The following is a 17,461-nucleotide window of genomic DNA, read 5'->3' as shown; positions in this document are numbered from 1 at the left end:
GGCTGAACATCAGGAAAAACCTCCTGACCGTTAGAGTAATATTACAATGGAACCAATTACCTAGGGAGATAGTGGGCTCTCCCACACTGGAGGCATTCCAGATGAGGCTGGACAGCCATCTGTCAGAGATGCTCTGACTTGTATTCCTGCATTGAGCAGGGGGTTCGACTCGATGGTCTTGTAGGCCCCTTCCAACCCTACTATTCTATGATTCTATGATCTTTTGTCATGGCCAAACCATTACAATTATGCAACAGCACAACTTACACATCACCTGCATGTTTGTTACAGTGAGAGAGGTTTATAACATGATTGCAAAAGGTACTAAGGATCAGGATGGTTGTTGTTCATTAAAAACAACAACCTTCTCTTCTTGTAAATACCTATAGTACCTTTAAAAATATATTACCCTCAACATTGCAACCAAGCTCATTTTTTTATTAAAAGAGAGCATCTGATGTCAACCATTCTTAAAACAAAATAGTATTCTAAACTTAATGTTTTCATCCAGAGGAACTAGATCATTTTAATAAAAGGTCGCTATAATGACAGAATGCTGCAGCTTTGCAAAATTTGATTCTAGCACCAACCACTGTTAAAATCATCACCCATCTGCCCAGATTCTTGCCACCCAGGAGAGTGAAACAAGCTTTAATACCATATCTGGGTAATCTTTCACACCCACTTGTTGTAAAAACAGCAACTCCTAGAGAAAAAGAGAGAGTATATTGCTACTATATTATGCACCGCAATGGAAACTTTTCCAAACAGCAGTTCTTCAGGAAAATGAAGTGTGTAATGTTTACAAATTATTAATGGTTTCGTATAAAAATAGGCAACTGTTTTAATTAACCACAAATAGAACTGCTGAGAATTGTTTAAAGAAAATTCCATTAGAGGTAAGCAGGAACAGTGATTGATTTTAAGGCATTTTACTGAGCATATTAGTAACTATTCTTCAGTAGCTCTCAGCAAGAATAGAACAAACTAGGTTTCTAGGCTAAAGCCCAATGGCCTGCTGCATAGGTCCCACTACCATAGAAGTTGCTCATCCACACCATCTTTTGAATTTGGGATTGAATATGTGAGACAGTCAGATGACACCAGACCTGAGCAGCCAATTTGGTCCAAGGTCCACCAGCTGCCAACTGATGCAAATAAAATACATTTCAGCTGCACAGATAATGGCAAGGAGAAAATCAAGATGTGCACAACAAGTTCCACAAACAAATATCTGAAGCGTTAAATATGCTAATATGAAAAGTTAAAATCTACTAAATTATTTACAAAAAGGCAAGCAACATTTTATTAGTTAAAAATGGGAAGCGTTACCTAGAAATGCATCCACTAAGCAACTGATCCCACGCATAGCACGAAAGAATATTTGAGGCAGATGTTTAAGGCAGGGATACTGATTCAATTCCTGAGCCATTCCACTCACATTTAGAAACTGTTCCTGAAATTTGGGGGTAGAGCTTATAATCGCTGGATTACTCAAATCCACAGGATTACTATAAAAAAATATGACATTGTTTAATCATAATGTGTTTAACAAATGTAAAAAAAACCCAATAACACACTGAATATGTAAATAACATGATATTTTAAAGAAACCAAAAGGCTATACCAGCAGTTAGAGACCTGGAAAAACATGCAATTTTATAACATTAAACCCATCAATTACGATAAGCAAATCATTTTACCATGACATTTGCCACTTTTGATGCTAAAACACTGCACAAGTATCTATTCATCTTTGAATTACTTTCCCTAAAGTTACTTCTAGAAATTGTTTCCAGTTTTACAAATTTTATCAAAAATCAACAGCATCTATCTGTAAGAGCAGTAGTCAGCTGATGGCTAGCAAAGTGTTTTGTAAATTAACTGTGGTCATCTGAGGGCACATGATGTCTGCATGCAGCAGAAAGAGATGAAATGAGACATTATCAGAAGAGAACATGCAGTAGTAGAGGCAGGGAGACACTAAGGTACATAAAGGGAACTGATGGATTATTAGACTGTTCAATGTGTGGAACTGCGAGGTGTAAAGCTGCTACGTATCTGAAGAGAACAAAATTGAAGCATATGAAGAACTACAAAAAGAAATTTATTTGAAGTTGACAGTGAAATGGTGAGTCAGAACTGCACAAGCAGCTATTCTGAGGGCAACTGTGGGGAAAGATACCAGGAGCTTAGCTCAAGACAAATATTTCTCAGGTATAAGATAAAAGATTAATTTATGTCCAGAATGAATACATCCCTATGACATGGAGCTAGGCAGACAGATTAAGGAATTCAGGCTACTTTGTCAGATGGATTCTTCTCATTGACACCAATGGAGCATAATACGAAGTCTTGTCTCCTATAATATTAGAGACCCTACCAAAGCCCTACTTATTCCAACAGGCCATGGCCCAAGAGGACTCATACATATGAGATTTGGATAAACATGCCAGTAACATTGCATGCTTTTTCTTGTGTACAGTACCTCAGCATATGTAAAAAGCGAAACCAAGTCTGGGCAACACACTCATTATCCATTTCAGGTGGAATCAGACTGGCATCTTCATCAGGAATTTTAAAAGGTGGAAATGAAGGTCCATACGTAAAACGCAGCAATCTGGAGGACATGTCAAACTGTCAATGGGTTTGTAGTTGTCCATGTTTTCACCCTGCCTAGTTATATGTGATGCATCCATATTTCACTGAAGGCACTTACTGAACAAATCCCTTACAAATATCATGTAATCACCAAAATTTAATCATCCCGATTATCCTTCATTAACCTTCCCTTCTCCAAAATTTCAGGACACATCCCTTAAACATTTTAGACCAAGGAGTATTGCTATAAGGTTCTCGTGTCTGTTCTAGTAATGAGGCAACTAAAACAAGTAACTATCAGGTTACATATCAACACAAGAAGGGAAGTGCTTGCTCAAATAGCTATGTCTCAGCCACTAGAGATTTGCATTTGTCTAAGCTAACACTGCAGCACCTGTAAAAGACAAGGTGCGGTTCACAGAAATAAAGCCTATTCCCTGGAATGGTTCCCCTTGCTATACACAGTCCTCAACATATGTCAAAGTACGTTTTGCAGTTTTCAAATGGTCTTGCAATACACCCATCTCAAGAATGTCTAGCTGAGCCATAATGGATATTCCTAACCACCCATTCAGAAGCCAAGTTACAGTACTGTATACTTTCCTTCCACAATAATCATAATAAAAATAATTGTGCCTATTCAGTTGTTAGGATGCCATTATGAGAATGAGGCACAGCAAGCCTCAGGCTAGCATGCTCCCCTCTCCTCCAGCACAGCTTTTCTCCGAAATGGCAGCTTTTATTTCAAGCGATTCTCTAATATTATGGGGGAGCAGAAATCATAGGAGCTCTGACATGCATTCTGAAGTGTTACTGCCCAGAAGAAAGTTTACCATCTCAATGAGAACTAGGCCTGAGAGCAAAGCCAGGAATTCACAAGCTATTTTTAATAGATGGGCCAGGCCAGGTGCAGCAGTACTTCATTTAAGAAGGAACAGAAGACACCCCCTTTTTCTGGAGCATAACGCTAGTGTATGTGGGGTGTGATCTATTAAAACATGGCCTCTGAAACTAGAAAACTCAACTGCATTATCAGTTTATAGTGTCAAATGGTAGTATGAAAAAAGGATAGCTTTTCACCTACCTAGCAGTAAGGGCACAGATTACTTTGCTCCACTGCTCCACCACTGCAGAATGATGCCTCCAATTGGCTACCATCTCTTTGGCAGTTTTCCAGTAAGGTGGTGTGGGGAAGCACCGGGAACAGGCTAGTAACCAGACTTCAAACAGCACACCAATCAGCTTCTCAGCCAGATTTTCAGCAATACCACCTACACAAGGAACAAAGCAGAAGAGGGTTTTTTTTAATCTTATCTGGATGTAAGGTATCTTTTTTATCATCATCATCTTTGGAGAACCCTCCTGATCCTTAAAAATCTTTTACATATTTTCATACTACAGTTTTTTAACTAAGAACTGCCTCAAGTGCATATTTGGCTCTACCACTGCAGTTACTGTTTACTGCATACTGATACACTTATCATTTTATTATCACTGTACTGCAGTAGTCAGCTACGTTCAGAACTATGTGCAAGATTCACATCAATATATTTACCACACAAGTCTCAGCTTTAAATGTGACAAGAGAGCATTTTTCTAGCTGTCAAATTGAAAACCTGTTTAGAAATATACAAACACAATGTAATAAAGGCTGAGAAACTACAGGAGAAGAGATGGGGAACAATCAGTGCTTCTACCGTTTAGAGATAGAGGGCCAAAACAGATGTGGCATGAAAGAGGCATTATCAGATCTCCCAATTTTATTTATTTATTTATTTATTTCATTTTTATGCTGCCCAATAGCTGAAGCTGTCTAGGTGATTCACAAAAATTAAAACCAAAAAGCACACAATAAAACAATATAAAATATTAAAGCATTAAAACCGCAATATAACAATATAATCAGAATAAAACCAAGCAGCAATGCAGAGATTTAAAATACAGATTTAAAACAGAAAAGCTAAAAGACTAGAATGCTAAAATGCCTGGGAAAATAAAAAGGTCTTCGCCTGGTGCTGGAACGAATACAATGTAGGTGTCAGGCGAGCCTCACTAGGGAGCTCATTCCACAGCTGGGGTGCCACGGCAGAAAAGGCCCTCCTCCTAGTAGCCACCCGCCTCACTTCCTTTGGCAGGGGCTCATGGAGAAGGACCATGAGGATGATCTTAAGGTCTGGGCAGGCACATATGGGAGGAGGCGATCCTTCAGATAACCTGGCCCCAAGGCGTTAAGGGCTTTGAATGTTAATACCAGCACTTTGAATAGGGCCCAGAAATGGACTGGCAGCCAGTGCAGCTGGAAAAATATCGGCGTAATATGAGCTCGTTGGCCAGTCCTGTTGCAGAACCCAGAGTCAGAGAGACCACGGAGTGAAGGAAAAAGAGAGTCTTTATTTAACGCGCGGGCTTAAGGCTGGAATCATTTCCAAAGAGCCAGAAGCCCCGATTTACATTAGCACATTGGTTTTATAGACATTGTGACATATATGAAATGGCTCCTCCTCTCCCTCCCGCATGGGGTTGCAATCCTCAACATTTTTCTTCCTAGCACCATTGTTTATAATACAAGAACTGGGTTATAGGGTAGCCATGATAAGGAGAGAACAGAAGAGAACAGCAGAGAACAAGATATACAATTGTATGACCTTTGACAAGATAAGGAATTCCTGTGTCTCGTCAGCTTACAACAATATATTCAAGGGAGAAAGAGCTCAGCAAGAACATGAAGCATGAGACTGCATGAGGCTACTTAGTCTGATCCCCGATATGGCTGCTACATTCCCCCCTTAAATGCATAATTTCATTACAATTATAGCATTTCTGATAACTATACAAAGCTTTTTGTGACATACATATTACTTAGCCTCTTGTTGGGCTATTAGAGCATAGAGGGCAGCAGTTTTACTAGCTGAGACATAAAACAGATTGGTTAAACAGCGCATAAGACAAGGAACGCAGAGACATAACAGAACTTTATGAACAACACTGGTAGAATTAGGATGAACAATGCTTTCAAGCTAGCTAAGATCTGGAAGCCAAGGGGTTAACTAATTGAGCTAATTGTTTTGTCTTATTGTTTTGTTAGCTACTATATTGTGCAGCTTGTTGATTTGTTTATTTACAGCATTGCCATTATCAGTTAAGTTAAAACAACAGAGCTTTTGGTGTGTCTCACAACTTAAATGATGAAGAAGGAAGAGGTAATCTATACCAGCTTTATTTTTTAGAACTGCACCTCTTAGATCACGCAACTCTTTATTTAACAATGACAATGCTTGGGATGTTGCATTTATGCTTTTGGCTAAGCTGCAAGCTAACCGGTTGATTTCCAGACCATCAGCCAAGGCTAAACCTGGAACCTTAACCAGTGACATTGCTAAGGCCAATTTTTCTGAGTCAGAATATAACTGCACATGACTATTACAATTTTTAGTTAGTTGGAGTGCTCGAGGCTGCCGTTGACGGATTTTCTCGGGCTACAGGGGAAGAATTGGCACCAGTTCAATTGGCGGCTGAGGCAACATGGGTGGTTATTAGACAAGTTGGCAGGAATGAATGACCAAGTGCGGGAACCACATGTTTAAAACTATGAGGCAAAAGTATGTGGGCATCATTAAAAGATATGTTTTGAATTTTATTACAGTGGAAGGGGGCCAGGGATAGCTTTGTATTTTCTGGAAAAAATTTTGACAATTAAGCATTTGTGCACACGTAGCATTTGTTTCAGCAATGATGGGGGTGCGTAGAGTGAACTCTGTAGGGGGTAGGATCTTTGCAACCACGCCCCAATTAGCATTTTGGGAATAAGTTAAACTTACACCATAAACTCTTAACATGGTATCTTTTTGAATTTTTCCAGGATGTCTACAGACAGGTATTAGGCAAGAGCTAATAAGCCTGTTTGCAGGTATACCTCTTGGCAAACAAAAATGTTTTACTCTCGTGATGTTAGCCAGGTGAAGCCAGTAATTATCAGCAAATCACTGGGACAAACTTCTTTTTCTAGGGGCAGACCCCCCTTTTTGCACCTTATTAAGGAAACACAATGCAACACTACTAACACTACAACACGCATGTTTGATCTTCTTTGGGATCTGACCGTACGCTGGGCAGCTATTCACCTGGCAAGCTGCAGTAGGGTCTAGTCCCCTTCTTCAATTCTCCAGTTGCAGGTCTGACCGTACGCAGGGGGACAGTTTCCCGGTGTGTCCACAGTAAGGTCTAGCCTGAGTCTTCTTACTGCTTTTTCAGAATGATTTTTAAAGGATTTTCAGGATTTCTGTTTACAGTCTACTCTCCCCCTCTCGCTCTCTTGACTCGTGTCCAATGTATCTAGGGTTTAACTCTAGCTGCTTTCATAGCTGCGGGGGTGGAAAGTATGACAGTTTTCAGTCCTCTCCATCTGGGAGTCAAAGGGTTATTTTTCCCTCTTTAACTCATACTTTAACTCTTGGTTGGAAAGGATGAACTTCTGTGATGGGAATGGCTTATTTTTTTAAGACAAAGCGACGCTGGGCTTGAAGACCTTTGCTCAGTGTTTGGACTTCTTGTTTAAGGCTAACGTTTGCTTGCTTTTGATGCCACTCTAGTGTCAATCATGAAGTCAATGTCACTGCCCCTCACAGTCAATGTCACGGCCCCTCTTAAGCTGTCTCCCTCTTCGCCCATTCTGGCCCCTTTGTTTTTTTCCTTTGTGTATTTGATGTATTTTATTTGGGCATTCATGCCACTAATGTCCATCTTGTCCACACTGGGCACACTGGTTCTTTTTTAAGAATCTTCTGCCTCTGCTGGGTCTTCTTCTTTTCTTTTTTCGTTTACGTCTTCTTGGGCCTCTGGGTCGAGGGGGGTGTACTGGCGATAGGCATTTGAAAGATGCTCCAAGTACGCTCTGGGGCCTCGGTGGCACCTTGCAGCACTTTAGATACTTTGGTCATATTAATTGACTTCTTTATACCTGCTTTCATGGCTTTTAACAGCAGGGTTTGATACTGGGTGAGGCGCTCTAGCCCAACTTGTGTTTTGGGATTCCAGCAGGGGGGGGTTACTTACAAGGAGACTTTATTGGGTAACTTACAGCACACAGGCGTACTTAATTTTTGGATCAGACAGCTTCTCTGAACCACGAGCTATTGCACTAAATGGGTTTTTATACTATACATGTTACCCATGAGGCAGCACAACACTAGCAAGCATTTTCAGCATAGGCTAGAAGTGCTTGGTTCTCAGGCACAGCTTCCTGTAAACAACTTCGCTTCCCAAAGTGCTTGATAACACTTTTTATTTATTAGTATGGGAAGACAAATTTTTTCTCTTTCTTTTGCTTTCTTTTTCTTTGCTGATCTGCCTGTATTGCAGATCATGTTTTAAACTTTTTATATAAAACTTTCTGCTCCATGCACCAGCCTTGTCTCTTTATTTGTCTTTTTCAAGTTAAACTCACTTACTTAAACCTTTCTGCCTTACACTAGTCCCACTGACACACATTTGGGATAGGCTCTTCTTCTCCTTCTAGTTACATTTTCTTCATCTTAAAGAACTATTACATTATTGTGGCTACTTTATTCTAGGTAATAAGCTCCAGGCACAATCAGCTGCTTTTAATTTACCCTGGGGGCAACTATGGCCATGCTTCTTTTTTACAAATGTTTTTTTTTTGCCTTTTGCCTTTTCTTTTTCTCTCTTCTCTATCTGTCTTCTACTTTCTCTATTCCTTCTTTTCTACTTGCTTTTGTCTTTCTTTTCTTGTCATCTATTGGGAACCACACTTAGTATTATTTGGAGTTGCAACTAACACTAATCTGCAAATATCACATATATTTTATGATATTTAAGAAATCATAAAATATATACAACAAACTTTTTCTGCAATTTAACACAATGAATGGAAAACACTTCTTGCATGGTAAGGCATGATGGAGCAGATCCAGCAATCATACTGCTCTTCTGGCTGAAAGCTCAGGGCTCATTAAAATCAAGGGACGGGCATACCCACACACGCAGAGTTCTAGGTCACCATTTTTGCATCGGCAACTCTATGCTGCATGAGTTCTGGCAGAAGGAAATTTAAAAGTTACAGATCAAACTTAGCCTGCTGTACACTGAGCTGACTACAAACATAGACACACGGTCCACAGCGATGAGAGTTCAAGTTTATCAAAAGCTTCATAGCACTGTCCATGGCAAGTTTGTGACAATTTAAAATTTTAGTTCATGTGCAGAGTGTCTCTAAAAAGCCCAGATGATGATGGAGGCAAACAGAGAAGGCTCTGGGCAATGAAGATGCGATGTTTCCAGCAAAGGCTCTCCACTTTTGCATCAGTTTAAAAAGGGGAAGTGTGGCCCTACACCCCTTCTGACAGACAAGGGCCTTTAACTTTTTAGCAAGGCTTCTGTCTAAACAGAGCGGCACAGCTCAGCTCTCTAGCCGTGACACTTTAACCTGGGCAACTCCTTTGTAAATTTTATTTTACTTCTGTCAGGTTCTCTCACAGACATTTTAAAAACTTAGTCTTTTTTTTTTTTTTCTAACCTGCTACACGAAAGCACTGAAACACTGAGTGCCGAAACTCAGGACGCTGGGGGGTGATGGGCATCGCTTTATACTTGCATTTTTCAGGCAGCCATTAATCTTCGGGGAGGCGGTGGGGTGATTTGCAGGACTTCAAAGGCAAGCTTCTCAGTTTGTTTGTATTTGTAAATCCCAAGCTTAAAACAGGACACGATGAGGTACAGGGCAGCTAAATTCTTGCTTTGGCACGGGCAACAAATAACTCAGGTCAGCTTTCTTCGCTGGGGTCTCAAACAGGAAAACAGTCTTAATTTAAAGTTGTAACATCACTGACAGCGTCAGCCAGCCAGCTACACAGATCTCATTGTTTTTTAAGACAGTTGCTCCAATATCTTCTTCTCAATCAGGTTGGGTCTCCCAGCTTACACAGTTTATTGCAGCTTTCAGGAGCATGGCAGTAGCGTGATTTTGGCTTGGCCAGGAACATGCTGTCTGGTTTCTCGGTCTCTTTAGCACACACACTTAGGCAGTGTAACACTGGACACTCAAATCAGTGAGATTTCTTTATTGCAGGGAATCCCACGGCAAAAGCTTAATGGTTACGCTCTTCAGAAATCATATAGCTGATGGTCAGTAGCTACAGGCTCTATGCAATTCTAACACAGTTCAAAGCTAAACATGGTTACCTTGACAGATCTTCAACGTGGTCTTTCCGCTTCATTCTGCTTTGGGACAGTCTTATGGCACACTTTTCACTCGAAGAGGGGTCTAGCCTGTGCTCTGGGGGCTGATTCTTCACCTTTATTTTCTATTTTGCCTTCATCTTCTGAGTCTTCATTTTCAGTTTCCATTTCTTAGGGATTTTATCTCAATTAGGCGAGGTGATGATGTTGCACAACTCAGAACGTTGTGGGCAATTTTCCTGCCCCCCCCCCCTCTCGGCGCGCTAGGCTAACAGCTACTTCTTCGGCCTTACACTCTCATGCTCCCACGCTTTGTTAAAAGCCAGACTGTCCTGCAACATTTTTCTAATTAACAGCCTCAGATCTTGTTTTTTTTTTCTCTCAGCTCGACCTTGAGCTTTTTGCTGTTTTCTCTTTCTATTCTGAATCTTTTTTAAAAAAACTTTTTCCTTCTTTGTTTGACATACATCTCAAGGGGGTGCAAGGTTTGCTTCCTCCACCACCCATAGCCTCTCTCCTAAATTGAAGACAGACACAATTAGGGAATGGGAATTGGTCAGTGAGTAAGGGGTCTCACTGGCCGACACAAGAGGATTTTTCATATCACGCACTTTGCTACTGGCCTGGGCACCCGGACGGTCAACGGTATGCTTCAGAAACCGCAGTAGCCACTCACACAATCATCAATCTCTCCACTACATCCATATGTCCCTGCCACCCACTTTTCCCACTTTTTACCAGAGCGGAAAACGGCTTCCCCAGCTTCCTCAGCTTCCTACTGAGTACTGGCGTGCTAGGTACTGGCGCCCACTCGGGGGTGTGATCAGGCCCCCCTTCTACCCGCAAGGAGTAGGTTCTTTTGTATACGTATACCACCAACACTGACCTTCTTCATAAGGTGGGGCCCTCTTTTTTTCTGCCCAGTGGCCTTTCTCCCTAAAGGCGGGGCCCTCTTTTTCCCATATACTTGCCTTTCTCCTGAAGGCTTCCAATGTGGGTTTCAACTCAATTGCAGCTGCGATACAGGCAGGGCTCAAGTTCCTTCCTCCGCTTCCCAAGGTTCTCTTGCTGCTCGCTGCCGTTTGGGCGATCCCGGTGCAGGCTTTCTCCCATTCACTCGACAAAAAGGTCGGTGGCGCCAAGAAAGGGAGGCATGCGCCGAGCTCGTCTTCCCGGTGCGGCGATCAAGAGCAGGCAACTGCCACCTGTCTGGCTCAGAGCCTGCCACATCCGAGTCACGGCACCATTTATGTTGCAGAACCCAGAGTCAGAGAGACCACGGAGTGAAGGAAAAAGAGAGTCTTTATTTAACGCGCGGGCTTAAGGCTGGAATCGTTTCCAAAGAGCCAGAAGCCCCGATTTACATTAGCACATTGGTTTTATAGACATTGTGACATATATGAAATGGCTCCTCCTCTCCCTCCCGCATGGGGTTGCAATCCTCAACATTTTTCTTCCTAGCACCATTGTTTATAATACAAGAACTGGGTTATAGGGTAGCCATGATAAGGAGAGAACAGAAGAGAACAGCAGAGAACAAGATATACAATTGTATGACCTTTGACAAGATAAGGAATTCCTGTGTCTCGTCAGCTTACAACAATATATTCAAGGGAGAAAGAGCTCAGCAAGAACATGAAGCATGAGACTGCATGAGGCTACTTAGTCTGATCCCCGATATGGCTGCTACAGTCCCTGTTAACAATCTTACTGCCCTATTGTGGACCAGTTGAAATTTCCGGACCACTTTCAAAGGCAGCCCCATGTATAACGCATTGCGGTAATCCAGACGAGAAGTTATCAGAGCATGGATAACTCTAGCTAGGCTATCTCTGTCCAGATAAGGGCGTAGTTGGTATACCGGCCTAAGCTAATAAAAAGTGCTACGTGCCACTGAGTTCACCTGTGTCTCAAGTGACAGTTCTGGGTCCAAGAGCACCCCCAAATTATGAACTTGATCCTTTAGGGGGAGTGCAACCCCCTCCAGAACAGGTTGAATATCACCTAGCCGGGCAGACGAACCACCCACTAACAGTACCTCTGTCTTGTCTGGATTGAGTTTCAGTTTATTAGCCCTCATCCAGTCCATTACCGTGCCCAGGCACTGATTCAGAACAGCCACTGCCTCACCTGGTTTTGATGAGAAAGAGAGGTAGAGCTGGGTGTCATCCGCATATTGAAGGCACCTCAGCCCACACCTGCAGATAACCTCCCCCAGCGGTTTCATGTAGATGTTAAACAGCATGGGGGATAAATTAGAGCCCTGTGGAACCCCATGGCACAATTGCCGTGGCACAGAGCAATAATCCCCCAGCACCACCTTCTGGAATCGGCCATCCAATTAGTAGTGAAACCACTGCAGTGCAGTGCCTCCAACTCCCAACCCAGACAACCTATCCAGAAGGATACCATGGTCGATGGTATCGAAAGCCGCTGAGAGGTCCAGGAGAATTAACAGGGTAGCACTCCCCCTGTCCCTCTCCCAGCAAAGGTCATCCCACAGGGTGACCAAGGCAGTTTCCGTTGCAGAACCAGGCCTGAAGCCCGATTGAAATGGATCTAGATAATCCGTTTCATTCAACAGTGCCTGGAGCTGTCCTGCAACCACCCGCTCAAGCATCTTGCCCAGGAAGGGGATGTTGGCCACTGGCCTATAATTGTTAACATCCTCTAGGTCCAGGTTAGGTTTTTTCAGGAGTGGTCTGATTACCGCCTCTTTTAAAGAGGCTGGCACCACTCCCTCTCTCAAGGAGGAATTTGATGTCAGGGTTGGATTGGAGCCCATAGAGCCCCAAAGCAGTTCTGATTCTGAGCAAGAGATAGAAACCATGGGAGAGGAACCCGCGCGCTGTTCAGAGGTGCCGCCAAAGGGAGAGTCCCTCCCTGCTCACATTCATGAGAGTGGTAGCGACCCTGGCAGGCAGGAGGAGGGACAATTGGAGCTTTGGGACGCTAGGCACCGGTGAAGGGACAAGTGGAAGATGGAGGGTGCCGAGAGGAGGCGCTCAGCCCGCTTGGCATGACGTCAACAGCTGCACCCCGATGCCCCATGCTGGACTTTCGCCTCCTAGCCTTTAATTTCAGAGGTTTCCCACCTCTGCCCTCCAAACGGAGATCAACTGATTCAATAAGGCTAGAAACCTCTGGTAGGCAGCTCTCTTAAGTTTCCTTCATTAGGTTCATGCAATTAGCATCTGTAAGCATCATTAGGTTGAATGGAAATAAAGCCTTGGAAAAGAGCCCTATTTTTTGTGTGTCGATTCTGGCTACTTGAGGATTTCAGAAGGCAGCAAGGGCGCTCCTGACATTTACAACCTCCTGAACCCAGCCAGACAGCTCCTCCTTGTTTGATGTAATAAGGAGTCAATGTTTTCTAACTTTAAAGCAGCTACTTGGGTCCGGGGGTGTGGGGTATGCAATCCAGTTTTGATTTGAGCAGTAGCTGAGCAGCCCTCCCCACCTGAGTTCCATCAACTTCCGTCCAAAGCTGCCATTAGCCCCGCAATGTTCTTTCTTGTGTTTTGCTAGATGCAAGTGTTGTTGAACCAACTGGAAACATGGACCACAACGATATCAAATTAAAGTTTTATGTTAGTGGGAAATTGTCAAGCAGTCACATTTGACTTCAAAACAAGAAACTTCTCAAAAATGAGGGAACTAGTAAAGAGGAAGCTTAAAGGGAAGTCAAGAGGGTCAAATCTTTCCAGAAAATTGGAGGGTTCTAAAAACCACAATAATAGAAGCTCAGCTAGAATGTACACAGCTAGTCAAGAAAGGTATCACAAAGTCCAAGAGGTCACCAGACTGGTATCAAGGAAACTATCAGAAAAAAGAACACTTCCCTCAGAAAAGTCTTACCCAAATGAAGAATACAAAAATGAAAGCAAGCCCAAAAGAAATGCAAGCCAACAATAAGGAACAACAACAAAAAAGAATTTTGAGCAACGTATTGTTAATAACGTTAAGACAAACAATAAAACATTTTAATACACTAGAAGCAGGAAACTGGCTAGTGAGGTGGTCGAACAATTCGATGACAAGAGAGTTTAAGGATACTAAAGGAGGAAAAGGAGAGGTGGAGAAGCTGAATTAATTCTTTGCATTGTCTTCACTGCAGAAGATGAATTGGGTAAGTTGCCTGCTCTGGATGGAGTTACACCCCCAAAAAAGTGTGTAGACTGGGGGTGTTCATTGATCCAACACTGACACTGGAAGCACAGGTGTCTTCAATGGCTAGGAGTGCTTTTTACAAACTCTGGAGGGTAGGACAGCTATGGCCATTCCTGGACAGGGATAGCTTGACCACTGTGGTCCATGCATTAGTAACCTCAAAATTGGATTACTGCAATGTGCTTTATGTGGGACTGCCATTAACAGAAGCTGCAGCTGGTGCAGAAAGTTGCAGCCAGGTTGGTAACAAGAGCGATTATTGCCAGCATATCACAACTATATTGAAGGATCAGCACTGGCTGCCTATATGCTACTGGACCAGGTTTAAGGTTTTGGTACTTGTTTACAAAGCCCTAAACAACTCGGAACAGGGTATTTAAGAAATCATCTGACTCCCTACCTGCCTGTTTGGTTGCTGTGCTCAGCAGGAGATACCCTCTTGGTGGTGCCTAAGATTTTGGAGGTCCAGTCCATGATGGATTGGAACAGGGCCTTTAGTATCATATTGCCCACTTTCTGGAACTCTCTGCCAGTACAAATTAGACAGCAGCTGACCCTTCTGGGCTTTCAGGTATACTGAAAACATACTTGTTCCAACAAGCATTTCCAGAAAGGTAATCTGGTCTTCAGTATACTATAACAAAATACAGTATTTTATTATGATCTTATACTCGATGGTTTTGTACGTCGCATAGAAATGTCTTTTAATGTAAGCACTTCAGAAAGAAAGAAAGAAAGAAAGAAAGAAAGAAAGAAAGAAAGAAAGAGGATTGCGAAGACCTCCAAAAAGATATCTTCAAACAGTGGAATGGGCATTAAAATGGCAAATGTTGTTCAATGTAAGAAAGTGTACAGTGATGCACATTGGAGCAAAAAATCCTAACTTCACATATATATTGCAGTGGTGGTGACTGGCCAGGAAAGTGATCTTGGGGTTGTAGTTGATCATTCAATGAAAATGTTGACCCAGTGTGTGGCTACTGCAAAAAAAAATCCATGTTGGGGATCAGTAGAAAAGGGATCAAAAATAAAACTGAAAATATCATGTTTTTATACAAATCTATGGTGTGGCCACACTTGGAATACTGTATACAATGCTGGTCAGCACACCTAAAGAGGATATTGAAAAGCTGGATAGGGGGCAGAAAATAACAACCAAAATTACCAAGAAGCTGGAGCAATTCCCATATGGAGAAAAGGGGCTTAGAAAAAAGGGAGGGGCAAGATAGAGGTGTACAAAACAATTATGCATGGTGTGGAAAAAGAGGATAGACATTTTTCTCCCTCTCCCATAAGGCTCTCTCATAGTATCAGGGTCATCCAATGAAGCTGAATGGTGGGAGATTCAGGACAGAAAAAAGGAAGTACTTCTTCACACAGCACATGATTTAACTATGGGATTTGCTACCACAAAATGTGGCTAACCCACCAACTTTGAAGGCTTTAAAAGTGGATTTGACTAATTCATGGAGGATAAAGCTTTCAATGTCTACCAGTCATGATGGCTATTTATTATCTCTAGTACTAGAGGCAGTTACTAGGGAGCATGAGCGAGGCGGTGAGGTGGGGTGGGCTGTTACACTTGTGTCCTGCTTGGGCATCTCATGGGCTTCTTTCTGGCTAGTATAGGAACAGAATGCTGGATTAGAGGCCTTTGGTCAGATCCAGCATGGATCTTTTTACGTTCTTATAACTTTATCACCCTAAATGAAAGTTAGGGCAATCCATAATTGTGAGGAAACATACAGAAATCATCAGAGGTTTATAATTTCACGTTGCTGGCCAAGCCAAAAATTGTAGCCACCACCACCCTGCCTGCAAAGCCTCTCATCCCGCTCTTCTCCAGGCAAGCCTTGCCCAAAGGAAAGGCAGGCAGAGAGGATGTGTTGGGTTGGGCACCACAACTTGAAAGTACCCCAAGTGCCTTTAGGCAGTTGTGTCCAAACCTCCACCCACACCTTTCCTCTTATAGAGTAGGAAAGGCCGGTGGGGCTAGTGGGGGGCTGGGTACTTTGTGAAGGCTCTCCAGATGCCTCGGCCACACAGCTACCAAACAAACCCCAGCTTTCCTCCTAAGTTTAGATCTGGTGGAGATCACCGCACACCTGACAATCTCTACCCACTTCTGCAGCTTCAAAATCGGGACTAAGACTGACCACACTCATCATGATCACCAGAGGGTGGTGCCACACTCACCATGGTGAGCAAAATTGTTGAAGTCTGGAAATCACTGTCCACTGTGAAAGAGATGTCTCATAAAAGAGAGGGAGTAAAAGGGACACCACGGCCTTTGTAAGCAACACGAAGATCAATCAAGTGTTCTATGACTACATTCCCTTAAAGTTTTGAACAGTGGGAAAATGTGATAGAGTTCTTATTTAGTCATACTCAGGCCAAAGACACACAGTGGCAAGTGGTAAATGGGAAAAGCTAAGAAACAAACCTTGCACTGTTGGAGCTGCCAGCAGAGTATCGTTAATCTGTAGTAGAAACAATAATAAAATCTCCCATGTTTCTCTAGCCATAGTGGTTGACTCACGAGCCAATTTCTGGACGGCTTTTAAAACTTGCAAACACAATGTAATCTGACTGGAACCTTGATCCTGCCTGTACAAGAAGAAAACACTACTTAACACCTCCATAAAAACAAAATGCAAAACGCATTGGCAAAGAGGAATTAAAAAAAGATATAGAGGCATTCTCCTTGATATTTTGTACCTCGGATTTGTGTTCAAATAAAGCTTGAACTCTCATAAGCAAAATCTAAGAAAACTGTATTGAAAAAAGCTTCTCAAAAGATTTTTAAAATATCAGAAGAGGCAGAGCAGGTCTTTGGAGTTTGGGACCCACAAGGTAGAACACAGCCTACCAGTTAGTTATGTAAGGTGGGCCTATCAGAGGTTCAGTGAACCTCCTCCTTTCACTATCCTTGACAGGCAGGAGCTTTATTGAACTCCTGTGGGCTGTCCACACATGGCTGTTGGACTGTATTAGGCTTGATGGGTAGGGAAGGATTATAAGTGGCTTTTTAATTATTTTTATTATTTTTAAAATTGCCACATTTCCCTTATATGCTTAATATGGATAAAAATTTTATTAGGTGGTACAGATAGCTTTTCACATCACGAGTACCTTATAATCTGTATAACAAAGAACACCACAAAATGGTTTATTAGTTGTTTTTACAATAACAGCCATGCAAATTCTTCCTTTTCTATACTTTGCCCTCACTGTTCTGGGAAGAGCTGCATACATATTCTTTTTAACTTTATGTCAAATGTTTTAATTCCTTAGTAATTATTAGTAAGCACAATTGTACTGAGTGACTGATATAGTATTTTTCAGAGACTGCTCTTGAGGAAGAGGAAGAGCTTGAAATGTGTAGGTTATTGATTTTTTAGAACAAATATTTTACATTAATATCTAGCAGCTTTTTTCTCCTGTTAGTAGATTCTGGCTGCTGCAGATATAGCTCATTTTGTTTTTTTCTGTTCTA

General features: G+C 42.2%; 1 protein-coding gene across 6 annotated transcripts in view; it reads right to left on the bottom strand.

Moving 5' to 3' along the window:
- The window catches only part of RALGAPB (Ral GTPase activating protein non-catalytic subunit beta), a 106,635-nt gene that overhangs the window by 54,980 nt on the left and 34,194 nt on the right, over positions 1 to 17,461 (bottom strand). For 2 of the 6 annotated variants that reach the window (XM_084853773.1, XM_084853774.1), the window contains exons 4-7: positions 16,409 to 16,572; positions 3,686 to 3,872; positions 2,489 to 2,620; positions 1,333 to 1,511 (exon numbers count right to left, since the gene is read on the bottom strand). In XM_084853773.1, the coding sequence (XP_084709899.1) occupies positions 1,333 to 1,511; positions 2,489 to 2,620; positions 3,686 to 3,872; positions 16,409 to 16,572 (662 nt within the window). Of the gene's footprint in view, positions 1 to 1,332; positions 1,512 to 2,488; positions 2,621 to 3,685; positions 3,873 to 9,211; positions 10,042 to 16,408; positions 16,573 to 17,461 lie in introns of those variants that run through there. The other 4 variants (XM_084853777.1, XM_084853775.1, XM_084853776.1 and 1 more) reach the window with 4 other exon arrangements.

This window comes from Heloderma suspectum, chromosome 4, assembly GCF_057233095.1.
Source record: "Heloderma suspectum isolate Gila_16-S chromosome 4, 16-S_ref, whole genome shotgun sequence".
Taxonomy (NCBI): Eukaryota; Metazoa; Chordata; class Lepidosauria; order Squamata; family Helodermatidae; genus Heloderma; species Heloderma suspectum.
The sequence above is the reverse complement of the archived record's forward strand: the minus strand, read 5'-3'. Positions and strand labels throughout refer to the sequence as shown.